The sequence below is a fragment of the Danio rerio genome, chromosome 14, assembly GCF_052040795.2.
Source record: "Danio rerio strain M-AB ecotype USA chromosome 14, GRCz13ab, whole genome shotgun sequence".
Taxonomy (NCBI): Eukaryota; Metazoa; Chordata; class Actinopteri; order Cypriniformes; family Danionidae; genus Danio; species Danio rerio.
In genome coordinates, this window is record NC_141034.1 from 35,757,250 (window position 1) to 35,775,330 (window position 18,081).

Here is an 18,081-nt window from a genome sequence, read left to right on the forward strand (position 1 = left end):
AGAGCTGAATGGAGCGGTAACACGAGGAAAGGCTTCACTGTCCTGAGGTTTCCCACCCCCTCGCCGTCTATTCTCTCTTAAACAGTGCACTGTAGAGACAGCAGCTGGTGTCATGCCAAAGTGCCACAGCTCAGCTCAGCCTGTGGGCATAGCAAGAGAGACATTGCCAGCAGAATAAGACTGCAGCTCACCAGAGCTTAACATGAGGTCATTTCCTTCCTCGCATATCCACTGTCGAGTCTCCAATATTGTGAATCAGTAGTACTTTGGGCTGGAGTACAAATTTAGCTGTTCTTAGCCAATAAACTGACCGTGATATTTTATTTGTCCATAGCAAGTTAAACATGCTTTATCTAAGTTTTTGACTCTTGTAAAGCATAAAATAGCATAATATGTTTGCAGATAGAAACATGCCAAGTGAACATTCTAGTTTATCTGAAAAATATGAGTTACATGCCAGAACAGCTGTCTTTGTTTTAGTTCTTTTAACCCGCCCACTGACACTTTTGCCAATTATATTTCAGCACCCCAGGTTGCCCTGTTGGAAAACATTGCATTTCATTCATTCAGTCAGAAAGCCTCTCAAAGCATGCGTCCATGACCGAAGTGCAACCTCTGGTGGACAGTAGTAGACTCCAAAATGAGACACAGATTCAGAGTTCCACTTGAGGTGGTTGTTAATTAGCTATTAATATAAATATTACAAACGTAAACATCAGGTGAGCAGGTTACATTGTAACCTTGTGTCGTAACAACACGCTACGTGACGAAATTTGCAGAAATAAGCAATTTGGCTGTTTACACCAGACAAAACACGACAGAAATTGAAATACAGCTATTAATAGAGGTATACCTGAGGTCATCATTCTCAGTTTTCTGTTGTTCAGCTGCAAGAATTAGAAGTCGTTTCTAAAATATCAATTTCAGGTGTTGGTTAGGACAAAAACCCCTTTAATATGGTAAATATTCCTTCTATCAGGTGCCTTTGCTTTTATATAAAACACAATTTAAATCAGCCTTAAATCAGTCTTTAGGCTTAATAGTCAGGCTTGCTCCTGTTGATCCTCAATCTGGCATCCTGCGCTTGCGTTTGTTTTGATCCAGGAATGCAATGCCTAGTTTAACCACTGGATGTCAAACTTGCATACTGCCCCTTTTAATTATGAATTAGCATTTTTACATTCATTTTTAATCTGATGCTGTTTTTTTTTTACATTTGTTGTACATTTCAGTTTAGTTAAATTTTTTATTCATGTTTTTGTTTAGTTAAATTTTTTTTTTTTTTTGCATATTTCTATTTAGTTTTTATATATTTAGGTTCTGTTTTAGTTTTAGCAATTCTAGTTTAACCGAGCAGAATCTGTCCAGTGTCGAACAAAGCAGAGATTAATGTTTGCACAGCTATCTCGTGTGCAAAAATGACTGTTTGAATAGACACTGAATCCAAAATCACAAAAATGCAATGAATAAAAGTAGAAATGATAACAAATTCAGACGATCCTAGAGTTTGAGCATATGCAGTTGTATATGCAGTTAAACATGCCTAGTTTTTGGACCAGGGGGGCAAGTCGGAGCACTCTGGTCCCCCGGGCTCTGCTCTGGTTGGGGAAATTCCAAATTGAACCAAAATAATCCATTACAATTGGCTTATGATTGGCAAGCAAAATTCGGGACATTGCAACCTGCAGAACAAAAAAAAACATGCCTAGTTTTGTTTGTCAGAATAAATATTTTACATGCCCATTGAAAAGATTGTTATATGTTTCCTTTGCGTATATATAACTTTTTGTGTATATAAGTTATAAATGCATAATTTTCTTAACTTATATGTTTGGTTGTAAAAACTCATCTAAAGATTGTCATGACCACGATCTAACCCTCATAGAGACAACATTCACTCTCATTTAGATTACAATTCTGCCACCATATGAATTGCAACTCCCCTAAGGCACCACACACATAAACCTGTCCCGGTTCTCCGTTGATTACACATACACACACCTAAGAGCTACTCAAGACTTATGACTTAAGACTTATTATATGGACCATATAAATAGCACACACACTCACAGAGTGTGATTGCTGAGTCTTGTTTGGTTCATACCCTGTAACATTTCAAAGTGTTCCATTGTCTTGCCATGCCCTGTTTTCTGACCCTCGTCTTGCTAATTGTTTTATGTTGTTTGCCGCCTGAATTGATCTCTTTGCTTGTGACCCCGAGTACTCTTTTGGATAACCTGCATGCTCCTGCTTTGCTCCTGTGTTGACCATTGCCTTCCTGACCATTCTTTGTTGAATAAAGGACTGCATCCTAAGTTACACAGATGTTTTGCTAAACAGCTGCTGGTCAGTTTTTCACCACAGAATAATTAGTGCTTGTTTATTCTGTAAACAATAATGCATTTTTTTCTAATTATTATTTTATTTCAGGTTGTTTTTGAGTGACTTCTGTTAGTTTCAATTAGTTTAATTTATTTAATTTATTTTGAACATTTTTATTTCAGTTAAATAAAATGATTTTGACCAATAGTTTTAGTTTTTGTCTCGGTTTTACACTGTAAAAGTTGCAGGATTCCGTCATTAATGTTGTCCCAATACTAATCGGTTAAGTTAACTTAAATTTAAGTGGATTGAACATAAAACATTTAAGATGTACCTAAATCTCGTTTTTAATAAGCAGTTTAAACAAGTGTAGTTTTCATTTACTAAAATACCCTCAAATGAATCAGTTGCTTGGGTTTATTTAGTGTTCAGTCAGACGGTTGTGAGATTATCTGCTCAGGCAATGAACAGCTTGTGTTGTCATGTGCCTAAAACGCATGGGTCATTACCCACTGGTGTTGTGATTACAGATGAATTGGTCATATCTTGTAATAGAGAGAATGTATTGCAGAGATTAATGCCTGTTTTTTCTTCTTTCTTTCTTTCTCTCTGTAGCCTCCTCGTTCTGCCCATCCTGTGGTGCGGTTTTCCTGTGTTGACTGTGAGCCGATGGTTATCGACAAGCTGCCTTTTGACAAATATGAGCTGGAGCCGTCCCCGCTCACCCAGTACATCTTAGAAAGGAAATCTCCGCACATGTGCTGGCAGGTGGGACACCTTTTCACACAACTATTTAATTTGATCTGTATTTAGCATGCCGTCTTTCACAGCCCCCAGACTGCCGCTTGCCTACAGCCGAGTTTCATGCTGATAGATATCATAGTGTTAAAAGAGTGGAAAGAAGCAGTGGGTGTTTAGTTATTCTCTATTTACCGCAATGTAAAGTCGCTATTGCTTACCGCTTAACAGTGATGGTTGTGAAAGTCCTCCATTTAGCAACTGGTTAAGCAGTAGTTGGAATGAGATTTTGTTTTGTAGCTTTCCCTTGCTGTTTTAAAGTTTAGGATTTCTTTAAGCAAGGACTTTAACAAACATTTGGAAATGATTTTGAGCTGAATGGTTAAAATCCCACATATGTAATTACTTATGACATAATTGCTTATTAAGTTTGACAGATAGGTTGCACTGACACTAAACTGGTATGGAGATGTGAGAGTGAAGTGACAGTGGCAAATGTCTTGAGAAATACAGCCTTTGATTCAGTTTGGGATTATAGTATCTTATTAATTGACTCTGCAAATGAAATCTTTTATTTGGCAATGTGGTACCTACTTTTGTTTTTGTTGTTTTGTTGTTTTTGCCATGGTCTGAAGATGATCAGTCACAATTAGAGAGATCAGATCAGATCAGACACTCACTTATGGCATCGTCAATATCGTTTTCTTAGCAAGACAAAGAATTACTGACGCTATCTAAATACTATTCTTTACTTTTTGATTTGGGTAATTTGTATGAATTTGTATGATCGCATTTGTACAATTTAATACAATTTTTTTCATTCCCCCTAATAACAGATGTGTTTAGGGTTGGAGTCTGGTGCCACACTTAAAAATCGTACATTTTAATTCGACTTAACACGAGTTCGTAGAAACTAGCCACTAAACTGACAAAACATAAAATAGTTACATTGCCTTGTGAGATCAGGCTGGAATTACAATTTCTAAACCACTTTTCTGAAGATAAGCAAAACTAATTAAAAGCTTTTAACATTGTTTTAAATTTCATATGAATACTTTTTAGCCACATGGTGATCTTCCTTTTTGAATGCCTTCAGGGCGAACCCCTCAGAAGACAGCAAACATAATGGTTCTGTTCTGTTCAGGTCATGCATTTCAAAACACGTCAACATATGGCTCATCCCTATGCCCTAATCCCTCTGCAAGTTATTCTATAAATTAGTTAGTTATTCAAAACTAACTAGGGTTATCGAGTTGTACTGCAAACATCTTTTGGTGAGCTATTCCTACAATTAGTAAGTTACTCAAAAAAAGTTTGTTAACACTAATCAGCTTTAAAAAAAAATGTATGACATAGTTTAAAGCATAATCAATATGATGATCTGGTTTAACTGTGTAAATTGGATTAACAGATTGCCAGAACAGCAGGTTCTTCCAAAAAATGAAAGTGGTTGAACAAGTGTGGATTCGAAATCATTTGTATCATAAACTAAAAACATTTTGTTTTTCACACTAACGTGAGTCCAAATTTAAACAACTGGTGATGCTACTGGTGTTGTCATACCCCATTCACACAGGGCATCAGCGTCAACGCTTTCCATTCACTTTGAATGGGTGATGCCAGGCATTGCCGAACTGCATTGTGAATCCGTCGGCGCCACTTAAGAGACGTTGCTCGCTGCAGAAGTTGGGACTAGCTCAACTTTTCAAGCGCCAACGGAAGCGTCAGCCAATCAGATAGCTGTATGCAAATACACCAGCTAGACAGTGGCCTATAGCTGACTGAATTTCATTGGCTTACGCTGCCATGACGATCGCATCAGCCCCAACTTCAGACATGCCTTCAGTCAAGCGTTGACGCTAAAGCCCCGTGTGAGTGGGGCGTTACTGTTGAAATTTTGCCTTCTAGTTTTGTATTCTATTATAACCCAGCAAGCATTTTTTGTTTCTAAAAGATGTCTAATAGACGTCAAAACATAGCCGTCTTGGCTAAAACAAGACTAAATTTGGGCTGTCATTGAAAATCTAATAGACGTCTAAGAATAGGCCAAAATTAGACTAGTTAATTAGACAAACAAACAGAAATAAATGACTACACATGTAAAGTTTGTCTAATCTGTCTATTTGACGACTAGTCTAGTTTTGGGCAGTTCTTAGATGTCATTTTCACTGCCAGCCCAAGTTTAACCTTGTTTTAGCCAAGATGACTATGTTTAGACGTCTATTAAACACAAAAATTGTTTGATGGGAAGGGACTTTCACAGAATAAGCATTTTCACAGTGTTCTTTATCCTCAACTGTATTTTGTTGAATGTCATTGTTGATAAATCTCAGCCTAGTTCCTAGTAAAGCTGCAAATGCAACAAGGTATGTCATTCTTCAGTCTTCAGGGGAACTTCCGGAGTCTTTATTCTCTTTGTGGCTACGTCGCATAGTCCTTTAACTCTCTGGCTCAAAAGCCCCTATAGACTTATGAGCAGAAAATCAATACAAACACTAAAGATTTATACATCAGATTTTTTTGTATGTACACTGAAAAAAAATGATTAATTGGATTTACTCATTTGTTTTAAGTGGTTGCAAAAAACTAATGCAGGCTGAATTTAAACAAACAAATTAAGTTCAATGTAACTAAACTTGATTTGTTTGTTTAAATTCAGCCCATATAAACTGTTTTTAAGCACTTACCTTGAAAAATGTAGTAAATTCAATTATTCGTTTATTTCGGTGTACAGTTAATTAGAACATTTGAGTGCTTATAGTCCTTCAAATATGAATTTAGGTAAGTTTAGGCTGTAGTTCTGAAATGATGAATACTGGTCTCTCAAGAGCCATTACCTAGAGTATTTAGTTTCTGGAAAGAGCTTGCACTAATCAGAGTAACTGTTTAGCTTTATCATACTTCATTTTATTGCTGCTGCTGCTTGTATATAAATAAACACATGCAATAAATCCCTTCGTCAATACCTGGAAATGTTTTTTGCAAGTCCATTCTTCTGATATGTTGTTCCCACTGGCACCGCACATTTAGCTCCAACTAAATGTACCAGTAACTGAACCTTTGTATTTGTTCTTTCACCATGGTTACGATGTTGCATGATTATTGTATCTCACTAGGCAGCATTTAATGGAAAGAATCTCAATGGTAGATAAATAACAAAGAGCTTATCCATTTTAAGCACATTTAGAGGCATTTATAGCACACCAGTCTCCGAGGAGCCCTTTCTCCTAATGAGCTGTTGATGAATGGGTTTTTGTCTCTGAGAAACCGTTTCATGTGAGCTCTCGGGAAAAACTAATGTAAACTCCTCTCCCTCTTTTCCCAGGTGTTTGTGAACTGCAGTGGCAAACACAGTGATGTTGCCCACCCGTTCGGCTACCTGAAGGCCAGCACGACACTCACCTGCGTCAACCTCTTCGTCATGCCTTACAACTATCCTGTCCTGTTGCCACTCCTCGGTGCGTGTGTTTCCTCATAGATATTTTCTGTTTGCATGTTCACAATATTTATCTGTAAATTAACTCATTCATGCAACACTATGTCTAGGATATTGCATGCCCAGGGGCACTTTCCTGGTAACGAAAAAAGGAAAATTAGTTGTAAATAAAAAAATATAAATCAAAACTATTAAATACTCAGGTTGGCAAAAATACCCCAAGACTTGGACCCTATATATGGGATTGCTGTAATTTATTACGCTGCCCCTGCAGACTAAATACATATATTTTGACTTTGTCCATAAATCACTTTTTTCTGGCTATCATACCTCAAGCATTTCTCATCTGTGTCAAAAATGCAAATCAAAACTGTGTCCTCTAAATGCACTTTTTGTACTTTCTTCGAATATAGCAGGGTTATGGAGTTGTACTGCAAACGTCTTTGCATTTTTGACCAGCCGATTGGAATGTTATCACTCCATTGAATGGGCGTTATCAGCTGATAGATATGGGCCAGTATGGGCCTTATGTGCCTACTTTTAGGCTTAGATGGCTGTTATCATTCATCCACATGGTTAATCAGTTATAGATCACATACGGCTGCGGCTGGAAGGTAACAAGAAACATTTGTATTATTTATTAAATTTCCCATTAAAAACACATCAATAAACCCAACTATCACAGTTACATAAAAACAGATCCGGATCTGGAGTCTTCTCTATTAGTATAGCTGATTAACCATGTAGATGGATGATAACAGCCTTCAGAGCCTACCAGTAGGCACAGAAGGCATCTACTGGCCCATATCTATCAGCTGATAACCACTGATGACGTCCATTCAATCCAGTGATAACATTTGAAGCGGGTGTTTTTGACACTGTTGTCAAGACGGTTTATTCTTTTATTATGGAATCAAAGATTTCAACTACGTTTTGACAACTGGTTGCGAGATGTAGTGAGTTTCATCGGTTTGGAAAAAAAAACAGGTTTACAATAAATGGCAAAACTAGTACTTTTCTAAAACGTGGGGCCCCTTTAGAATGGTCTTTTCTGAGCATGTGAGTGCCTCTACAGACTGTCAAGCTAAACCTTAGGGATTTTCAATTGCAAAGCAAATGTAATTAAATACATTGTATAAATACCTGAGGACTATTGTTCATAATGTTAGGTTATTGAGGTTCATGTGTACAGTGTACAGGTTTTTTTCTTTAATTTCATTTTGGTTAGAGGGAAGGGGTGGAAATAATATTAGTTTAAATGTCTCTATAGAATTACAGATAAAAAAGTGATAAATACTTACTGTAAATAAATAAATAAAATAAATATATAAAAACCCATGTGGTTATGTTGAAACATTTATATAGTGTATAAAGCCATGATTATGAAATGTCCTTGTATTTTATACACGACATTTCAAAGATCACTGTAAATTAACTAATGTATACAAAGCCAAAGCCAAAAGCCAAAATGTCATTTATATAGAATAATAGTTTTCAACCTACTTATGATGTTTTCCTAAATTTAGAAAGGTGTTACTTTGACCAACTATCTTGTTTTAATGGTGTAAATATGCTCTAAAAATTATATTTTTTTCTGAAACACATACTGTACACAAAAAAAACTTTTCGTACTTTTTGTCTTGTTTCTAATCCAAGTGTCTAAAAAGAAATCTTAAATGATGAAGCATTTTCTAGACAAGCAAAAAAAAACTGTCTTTGTATTTATACTAAAATCATGTGAGTTTTTTTTTCATTAAAACATGTCAAATAATCTGCCAATGGGCTAAGCAAAATAATCGTATTTTTCCTTTTGAGATTATTTTGCTTAGCCCATTGGCAGATTATTTTGCTTGTTTTAATGAAAAAACTCACTTAATTTTAGTATAGATACAAACAAGACAGTTTTTCACTTGTCTAGAAAATGCTTCTTTATTTAAGATTAAATTTACAACAAAATTGGCAACGCAGTGGCGCAGTAGGTAGTGGGTCAGTTGGCGTTTCTTTGTGGAGTTTGCATGTTCTCCCTGCATTCGCGTGGAATTCCTCTGCGTGCTCCAGTTTCCCCCACAGTCCAAAGACATGTGGTATATGTGAATTGGGTAGGCTAAATTGTCCTTAGTGTATGAGTGTGAATGAGTGTGTATGGTTGTTTCCCAGAGATGATTGGGAAAAGATCACAGAGATCATGTGGCTGAAAGGACAAAAAAACGTGCTGGATAAGTTGGCAGTTCATTCCGCTGTGGCGACCCCGGATTAATAAAGGGACTAAGCCGAAAAGAAAATGAATGAATGATTAAACAACTAAATTGTATTTTTTGCTTGTCTAGAAAATTATATTTGGTATTCGATATCAAAAATAAAAAAAGATAAAAAAAATCTGAGTAAGAAAAGCATTTGCAGTTTAACTGTTAAATCCTTAATTGGTTGCATGTATGTGTGTTACAAATGAAAGCACTTTGTAAATTGCAGCTGAAATTATATGTTCTGTTCTTGTTTCATTTCCTCATTCTGAAAAAATGACTGAAAGGATGCATTTCAGTGCTGTAGTAATGGAGTACCTGCCTAACCATCTCTTATTCTCCTTTCAGATGATTTGTTTAAAGTGCACAAACTAAAGCCAAACCTCAAGTGGCGGCAGTCCTTTGAAATGTACCTGAAGTCCATGCCTCCGTACTATCTACTGGTAGGACAATCTTTTTTCCTGCTTCATAAAAAAAAAAAAAACATACATCCCAAAAGAGTACAGAAGTGTCCCTCAAAAAAAAAAGCCAAGTTTCTTTGTCCATCTAAATTGGTCCAGTGTTCAATTTGTGTGCACACTGAAGGGTCACTTGTAATCTGACCCCTTCTATAAGATGTATTTGTTAACAGCTGTAATGAGGTCAAGGGTATGTGCTCTGAGAACAAATTCAGGCCAAGCGTGTCCTCATTTTCACTTCCTTTGTCTCTGCTTCTCCACTTGTGTGCTTTTTTCTGACTACAGCCTCTCAAGAAGGCGCTAAGGATGATGGGAGCCCCGAATCTCATCTCTGATAACATGGATTGTGGCTTGAGCTACAGTGTCATTTCCTACCTGAAGAAACTCAGCCAGCAGGTGAGTGGGATTTAGGGAAAACTGCAGTTTCAGTTGTAGTTTAACTTATATCATGCCTTTACATTTAATTTAAAATGTTTTTATGTAAAAATCACGATGGCATTAATGGACCTCAGAGAACAGTACATTAAAAAGCATGACCCCTTTATGAACTGCTTTTAAAAAGAAGTACTGTTCTCTGAGGTCCATTTATGTTATCATAATTTTTTATATAAAAGTATATAACTTAATTTAATGTTATAGTCTAGACTTCCTTTTACTTCTATTACACTTGGAATTAAAGGCTTAGTATAGTGATTGGCATGAGCGATGACAGTATGCCTATTTAAATGATAAATGAAGAGTTGAATAGACTGGGCTTATTGATGTGAACTCCTGTATGCATGTTTGACAGCCTATATCCTTCATAGATGGATGCAGGGAGTATTCGAACATGTAATGAAGCAGTTACTCACAATTGTGTAGTGCAACTGTTGGATCCTGTATTAGAGGGTGTTCAATATTGGTCCTGGAGGTCCGGTGTCCTGCAGATTTTAGCTCCCACCAATCAGACACACCTGGGCTGGTTAATCAAGCTCTTACTAGGCTTTCTAGAAACATCCTTGCAGGATGCAGAAAAATCTGCAGGACACCAGACCTCCAGGACCGAGTTTGAGAACCCCTGTCCTATATAGTCGGCACAGCAGCATATTTTAGTTTCAATCTTTCTGAAAACCCTGTGTTGAAATTGTAAATTAACCTGTAAATTATGTTAACAAATGATACTCACTAGGTCTCGAACTTATTTCAAAATAAATTTCATTCACTTTTTTCTAATGCTGGGATCCATGGGGAGGTTGTGTTTTTTCACATATTGACACTACACTGTCTTGTATTCAGGGCATCTTTATCATTTGTTTTGTTCTTGGACCTGCGATTGCCTTTCTCATTATTTACCCACTACATGTGTGAATCAGTAGGCAGAGCTAAACAGAAGCAGAAGTTGATCTTCTCTGGAGGTTTAGTTTCAGTATTGCATAACGATTTGGCAAGTTGGCTTCAATATAAGCTGTTTTTAGACCAAGAAATTACAGCATGTTTTTATTGTACACTGACCTCTAATATGTCAAAATACACAGAATAATTATTTAATGTTAACACGTATTAAAAGGCACATCACACAAAATTATCAACTTTTGGGAGCTGTTTGGACATGAGTGCAATGCTAATATGCTTTTGAAGTGAATATGCTTAAACACCCCTCTACTTTGATTATGGGGTGGAGGAGCCCATTTGCATTAAAGTGAAGTTTCACAAACTAATTTCCAGAGGAGCACGTGATAGGATTGACTGCAGCTGATCCCTATCACTAATCGCTAACTAGCCAATCGGATCATTCTAAATTTAATATAAATATCCAGCCTAAACTTTATTCCTCATCTTCGTTTTGGAAATCCCCCCACCCATCTCTTCTTCCTCCTCCTCAATTCTTAGATTTGGCAACATGGTGGCTCAGTGGATAGCACTGTTGCCCCACAGCAAGAGGGTTGTTGGTTCAAACACTAAACGACAGCCAAACGAAACTTTCTGTGCGGAGTTTGCATGTTCTCCCCGTGTTTGCGTGGGTTTTCCCCAGGTGCTCCGGTTTCCTCCTACAGTCTAAAAACATGTAACAAAAGTCAAAGTCACAAGCACCTATTACGTACAAACTGGCGCAGTTGGCGGTCTATTCTTTGGAAGTTATCGAGAAAGACCTGATCTTGTATCCCTCCTATTGCTTATTGACCAGACGGGAGCCTTGGGCTCATCTATCTCTGAGCTCAGTGTTCTCTCCCAGGACAGCATGCCAACCTTCCAAAATAGTCAAGCATTATCTAAGTGTGAACTCTTGAAAGGGCATATGCACAAAATCAGGCTGTTTTAATCTGACCCAAATATTTACATTTCCAACCAGGTATAATAAATAATCTGATTGGTATTTTGAGCTAAAACTTAACAAACACATTCTGGAGACCCCAAAGACTTATTTTACATCTTGTTAAAAAGGTCATAATAGCTGCCCTTTAACATTTGAAGAGTGCAAAAACCTTTAAATGACGTCTGAAATGTTCTCCTAAACTGCACATTTTTCTCAGCCTCCTATTTTTATGTTTAGTTATTTCATTTTAAAGGCCATGAAAATAACTTGTTTGTCACTTTAAAAGTAAAGTTACTGAGCCTACACACAAGAGTCTGAGAAAAATGCTAATTTTAGAAGAAAATGTCATGCATTTATATGTTAAATATGGCAATTAGAGGTTTTTGCATTTAAGCTCTTAATTTGTATTTTGTATTATGTATAATAAAAATTAAACATGAAAACATTATATTCATTCAGTAATAACTTGTATCTCTGTTATGTGATTCCCAAATGATTCTGCTTTTTAAATCAAGCTGTACTTGATCTCCTAGGCAAAGATTGAGTCAGACCGTCTGATTGTGTCTGTCGGTAAGAAGCCTCCTCCAGAGACGGGCATCAAGGTGAAGAACCACTCGAATGCCTTGTCTCTGGCACATCGCCGGGATTTCAAACAGCTCCTGCAGGGCATCACGGGTGAGGTTCCCCTCCGGCTCATCGACATGAACTTCAAAGAGTTTGCTGGTTTCCAGATCGCACTTCTCAACAAGGTATGGAAATTTGAGTGAGGATGTATTGCATTTACATGTTCCATTTAAAATCAGTAACTCATTTCACGTTTGGGGTCAGAAGGTAGTTAAGCCAAGATAACAGACTTTGGAATGTGTGTCTTAATAAATATATTGGATTGAATTAATTAATATTAGTCTCAGTGACTTAAGCATATGCAGTTTCTCTTTGCATTGGGCAAAAATGTAACTTGTGTCATCATTTTTTCATGTTCTCTATAAGGATTTGAAGCCCCAGGCCTATAGGAATGCTTATGATATTCCACGACGAAACCTTCTAGATCAAGTGACTCGAATGCGTTCCAACCTTTTGAGGACAACGCAAAAGCTCATCAGAGGCCAGGATGATGGTAACTGCAGCAAAGATTCAGAATACATTTTGTCAAGTTTAATGATTTTTCATTTTTATTAAAGTCTGCCAAATACGACTTCATGAAATTTAGGCAAATTGTCAGTCTAAAAAGGTCACACCAAGGCCACTTTAAACCAAGCCATTTTCTGTTGCTCTATGCAACAAATCCATGTGACCTACCTTAATCTTGGTGTGAATCTGGGTTTCACCTGTGGAAAACTGCCAAACAGTGATATATGTGATGACAAGTAAACTTTTTAAATAACACAACAGAAAGTAACCCGTACTTTTGCTTTTTGATTTGTTTTGTTTTTTGTGACATTTTAGCATTCAGCATAGCAACAGAAAGAAACAGGCTTTTTTACATTGACAATGGACCATGTATTTAGCAAAACAAGAGAAACTATTTTTACCACAAGAGTTTTCATAACATTTATTTTCATATCTGGATATTTGATATTTATTTAATATTGATTTCCCCCCATGATGTTGTAGACTCTTTGCACAGTATTCCAGTGGGACAGATGGGAAATTATCAGGAGTATCTGAAGATGATGCCATCACCTCTGCGTGAGATTGATCCAGACCAGCCCAAACGACTGCACACATTCGGCAACCCATTCAAACAAGACAAGAAGGTGCTTCTATCTCAATTTTGTTTTTCCAATTTAGTTTTTGTTGCAGTTTGCAAATTCACATACAGATGTATTATATGTAGGGTTTTCCATAATGGGTACACAAAACAACCAAACATCGGAATCCAGAAATTCTAGAAATAAATGACATGATAAAATACAAAAAAATTTCATAAATAAATAAATATGGAAGTTACATTAATGAGTCAAAGACTTTATAAGAACGATCAAAACAATACACTAATAATGGTTTTGCAAATCCTCAAAAAGAAAACAAACAAAACTGATTTGTTGCTTTTCAGCTACAATTCAGTTGCATACTTTTTAACCCATATTGTTGCACCCAGTCTACCCTTTTTTCTTCTTTTTTTTATTACCTGAACTATATACATATAATACTGTAAGGATGGTACTTTTTGGATCTTAAATGTAAATTTTGTATTTATTTTTTACATAGGCATTGTTTTTTTTTTTTAACTATCTTTCTTTTATGTTTCTCATATTACACAAAATAGTACACAAATAATAAATCTGGTCTTAGTGGAAGAATATATTCTACTCCTCAGTCTGTAAACAACGATTCATTCATTCCTCTTTATCTTAGATTTCATAAATTATGTTAAACCAGTAACTATTTTGAGGTGTTTCGAGCTGTAACCATTTTAGTTATGGCTTTTTTACAGGCTATGAGCAAAATATTTATCAGATTTTGTAAATTTTTTCTTCTAACATTTTTTAGGGCTTCAGCTTTTTTATATGGATATAAAATCAAAGCACAAAACTAAAGTTCCTTAGGTACTAAGTTGTTTTTCCCCCTTTTTCCACTCTTCAACAGGGAATGATGATCGATGAAGCCGATGAATTTGTGACAGGTCCTCAAAATAAGAAGAGGGGTAACACGGGGGATCTAAACTCGGGTACAGCTCTGAAGAGGAGGAGGAGTATGTCCCCTCTGCTCCGCCGGCCCCAAACCCCTCCAATAATAACCAATCATGTATTGGGCAAAGGGCCCACAGGGACTCAAGGCCAACAAGGAATCATTAAGCCCATTCCACTACACAAAGGTAAAGTACTCTGAATCACGGTTGACTTCATCTTAGCTCACTATGTACTAAATACTTATATATTGTGTACTGCTTAGTAGGGGTGTAATGTAATTTAAAATGATGGGACTGAACAGGCTCCGGTTAACACTACCACTTAAACTATTAATTTCCAATGGCTTTTATTTTTCTGAATAATAATCAGTAATATTCAACAGTTGCACATTCTCCAACGTTAATTTGTACCCCAACATTGGGGGATGTGCATTTTTGGTGAAATTAAAATCGGGTTAATGTCAGAACCCAATGTCAGAACCCAACGTTATACAGACACTGGTCACTTTTCTCAACGAAACCTAAAAACAACTTAATACCAATGTCATTTGACGCCGTCATTCGACAAAAAAAAGCATTGTCCTTAAATGCTGGCTACCCAGGTAGCAAAGCATTCTGGTCCAGATTTGGCATAAAACTGGCACAGAAGGTATTCGTCCGGCGCTGGCATGCAGCAAGTGAACGAAACATTGCCCAGGTTTGGCTGAGGTGGCGCCGTCTTACAGGTGGGACTCAAGACTTCAGATATCAAATGTAGTATTTGGCACAGATGTTAAAAATGTATTTGTGGGCCACGTACGTTTGGCCTATCTTGACCCACTTTTAAAATACATTGAAATTATTTTTGTGTACAGAAAAAATTCTATTAATCAGGTTGCTTCAAGAAAAAGCACACTCATAAAGTGAAATGCTTCAAGGGTTTATAAAAAAGATTGCAGTCATGACACACTGACATATCTGATCCAGTTTTGGCCCAGTTATGTTTTATTAACTTGGCTGAGACTTGGCCCAGATATGGTCCATGTTTGGCTCTTGTATGGAAGCCAGACTTTTTCCAGTCATGTACCGTAATTCACTGCAGCATGTGGGCCAAACAAATCCTTATGGTGTGGGCCAGATTTGGGCCAGAGAAATTTTGCTTTGTAGGGTAGATATTGAATTGTGGCCACCCAACATTGCAACCTAAATCTAACCTAATATTAACGTCTTATGATGTTGTGGGCCTGCTGGATCTCTTAGCTCTTGCTGTCTTTTTTCTGGAGCGAAAAGATGACAATAAACTTCAAAAACTCATCTGTTTATGCAGAGGTTGATATTAATTGTTAATATTAGTTAATATTGATTGTTTTTACATCACTATCTAAATGTAATTCCCCAACTATGTTTGTACTCCATATTATTTTTGAAATATAATAATTTACATGGTAGCTTTCATCACTTTTTACATAACGTTATACATGACAGATTTATTTAAAAGTGTACATTAAATTGTTAAGTCATAATTATATAATACTATATAATACACTATATAGTACAGGTAAATTCTAGTAAATATGCAGGTTAATATAGTCCAAATATTTCGAGCATAGGTCTCGAACCTGAATGGCCGCAGCTCTGCACAGTTTTGCTTCAATCCTAATTAAGCACAGCTAATCTAGTGGTGTCTAGTAGTCTTGAACACCTTGATTAGTTGGATCAGCTTTGTTTAGTTAGGGTTGGAGCAAAACTGTGCAGAGCTGCTATGGTTTTTGAGACCTATGATTTAGAGGAATGATCTTTTCTTGAGTTCATTTCCCCAACAATCTAAGAAGATATATAAAACCACTATTGGTTATTATCACTATAAATTGCTTGTTTGTAGCATCCTTTATCTTAAATATAATGGTGTTTCCTATTTTAGTTCATGTTATTTTGTCTCTAAGTCTGGACTGCAATCACTTCCAGTTGAGAATATTGTATTGTGGAGTTTAATCTGCAGCGCGTTTTGTTGAATATTTCATATATTGACTTGTGTAGTAGCATTGTGTGCATAGCATGCACTACCATTTAAATGACAGTAAGATATCATTTCGTTTTTGAAGTCTCTTATGATTACTAAGACTACATTTACTAAACATTAACATTGTAACAGCTTTAATTAAACAACAACATTGTAAAATAAAGTAACACATTTTGAAGTATCTTTTCTGTTTTAATATAAATTGTAATAAATATTTTATTCATGCTATTATAATTTATTAATGTAATGGAGAAGCTAAATTACTCTAGTAGAAATCATTCTAAAATGTAAAATAAAACAGTACTTTATATCATCATTTATTTCCTTTGCAGGAGCTGAGGGGAACAGTGTAGGAGGCACAGAAAGCAATGGCGAGCGAGTGGCAGGTACTGACGCTGGAGACTGCTGGCCTGGAGAAGTGGACGGAGAATCAGGAGAACCCGCACCTGTGGAGGACAGAGGAGACGCTGCGGCACCGGACGGAGAGGAGGAGATACTAGCACTGGAAAATTGTCTTGATGACAGATCCCCTGACCACACGCAAAACTGTGAGGAGCTCAGTCCTCCGAGCCAGGAGGGGGAGATGGAAGTCAATGAAGGAGACACTCCAGCACAGGGCACGATTGTCATGATTCCCCTGGAGGGGAGTAACGCAGAGCTGCGCACTCGGGTTATCAAAGAGGTCCGCAAGCCTGGCCGCAGTGAGTGTCTAATTATAATAACAAATTCATAGCTAAAGCACTTTCATTTCAGTATTCTCTTTGAATTATTGTCTGGGTTCAGTCGAGTGCACTTGTGCTATGAATGAGGCTGTATATTGCTGGAATTAATAAAGCTAAACTTCTTTTGTGCAGATTATGAGGCGATATTTAGGCTGCTGGAGGAGGTGAAAGGGCCTGTATCAGTCCAGAGGTACTTTATTCATCATGCCATCAAAGAGGCAGCCAGGTGAGAACCATTTCCAAACATTTATATACTCTTGGCTGCATCCCAAATTGCATATTTGATGACAATATAGAGAAGGAATAAAAGAATACTCAACAAGAGTCCTATGTCTGAGAAAAAAGTACTTTTGCACTTTACAATCCCGTGAGGCCACAGGAGAAGATTTGTGAAAGGATGAGAACCAACTGGTAGGTCATGTGATAATACCAACAATAACAACATCTGAGTATTACATTTGCATTTGGTCATTTTGCAGACGCTTTTCTCCAAAGTGACGTTCAATTTGTCAATTATGTTTGTAATGAGGCAACAAATACATGTAAACTACTAAATATAATTGTTTAATGCACATTTATGCTTTGCGTCCTATCACAGCAGGCACAGGACGTCAACATGATGTCAGATTGACGTTTTACCCCAATGTCGGGGGATGTTACATTTTGGTCCTCTAATGATGTTACAGCTTGACATTGTGTGGACGTTACCACTATGACGTCTATCAGATGTTGAAGATTGGTTGCCATACTTGACTAATAAATGTCAGTATTTAACGTCAATATGATGTTAACGTATTATGACGTTGTGTGCCTGCTGGGATCACTTAGCTCTTGCTGTCATTTTTCTGGAACGAAAGCAATAAATCAATTATGAAAAAATGAAGGCCCTTAGAAGGTATTCAAATTTTTAATCCCGTTTTTACGAGATCAAAAATTTTGTTCAAGCTTTGTCCAAAGTGTTTGACTCCAAAAAAGCATAAATATATTTATTTTCCTTCTAATAATAATCACAGCCTGCTTGATCCACGGGTTTGGTTTGGGCTTATCTGAGAACTTATCTGAGTTCTGTTGCATGGTTGTGCTCCATAGATTTATTAAACTAAAACTGAAGAGTTCACATGCAAAAACCTCTAAATGCTATCAGAAATTTTCTCCTAAAATGAGCATTTTTCTCAGCCTCCTATGTTTATGCTCAAGTATTTAACTTTAAAGGCAATGAAAAGAACATCTTCATCACTATA

General features: G+C 36.7%; 1 protein-coding gene across 2 annotated transcripts in view; it reads left to right on the forward strand.

The window, feature by feature from the left end:
* The window catches only part of ints6l (integrator complex subunit 6 like), a 44,562-nt gene that overhangs the window by 22,685 nt on the left and 3,796 nt on the right, over positions 1-18,081 (forward strand). For both annotated transcript variants that reach the window (XM_087280282.1, NM_200434.2), the window contains 10 exon segments: positions 2,938-3,090; positions 6,386-6,518; positions 9,085-9,179; positions 9,480-9,590; positions 12,021-12,236; positions 12,478-12,604; positions 13,102-13,244; positions 14,077-14,305; positions 16,451-16,819; positions 16,973-17,066. In XM_087280282.1, coding sequence (XP_087136408.1) covers positions 2,938-3,090; positions 6,386-6,518; positions 9,085-9,179; positions 9,480-9,590; positions 12,021-12,236; positions 12,478-12,604; positions 13,102-13,244; positions 14,077-14,305; positions 16,451-16,819; positions 16,973-17,066 — 1,670 coding nt within the window.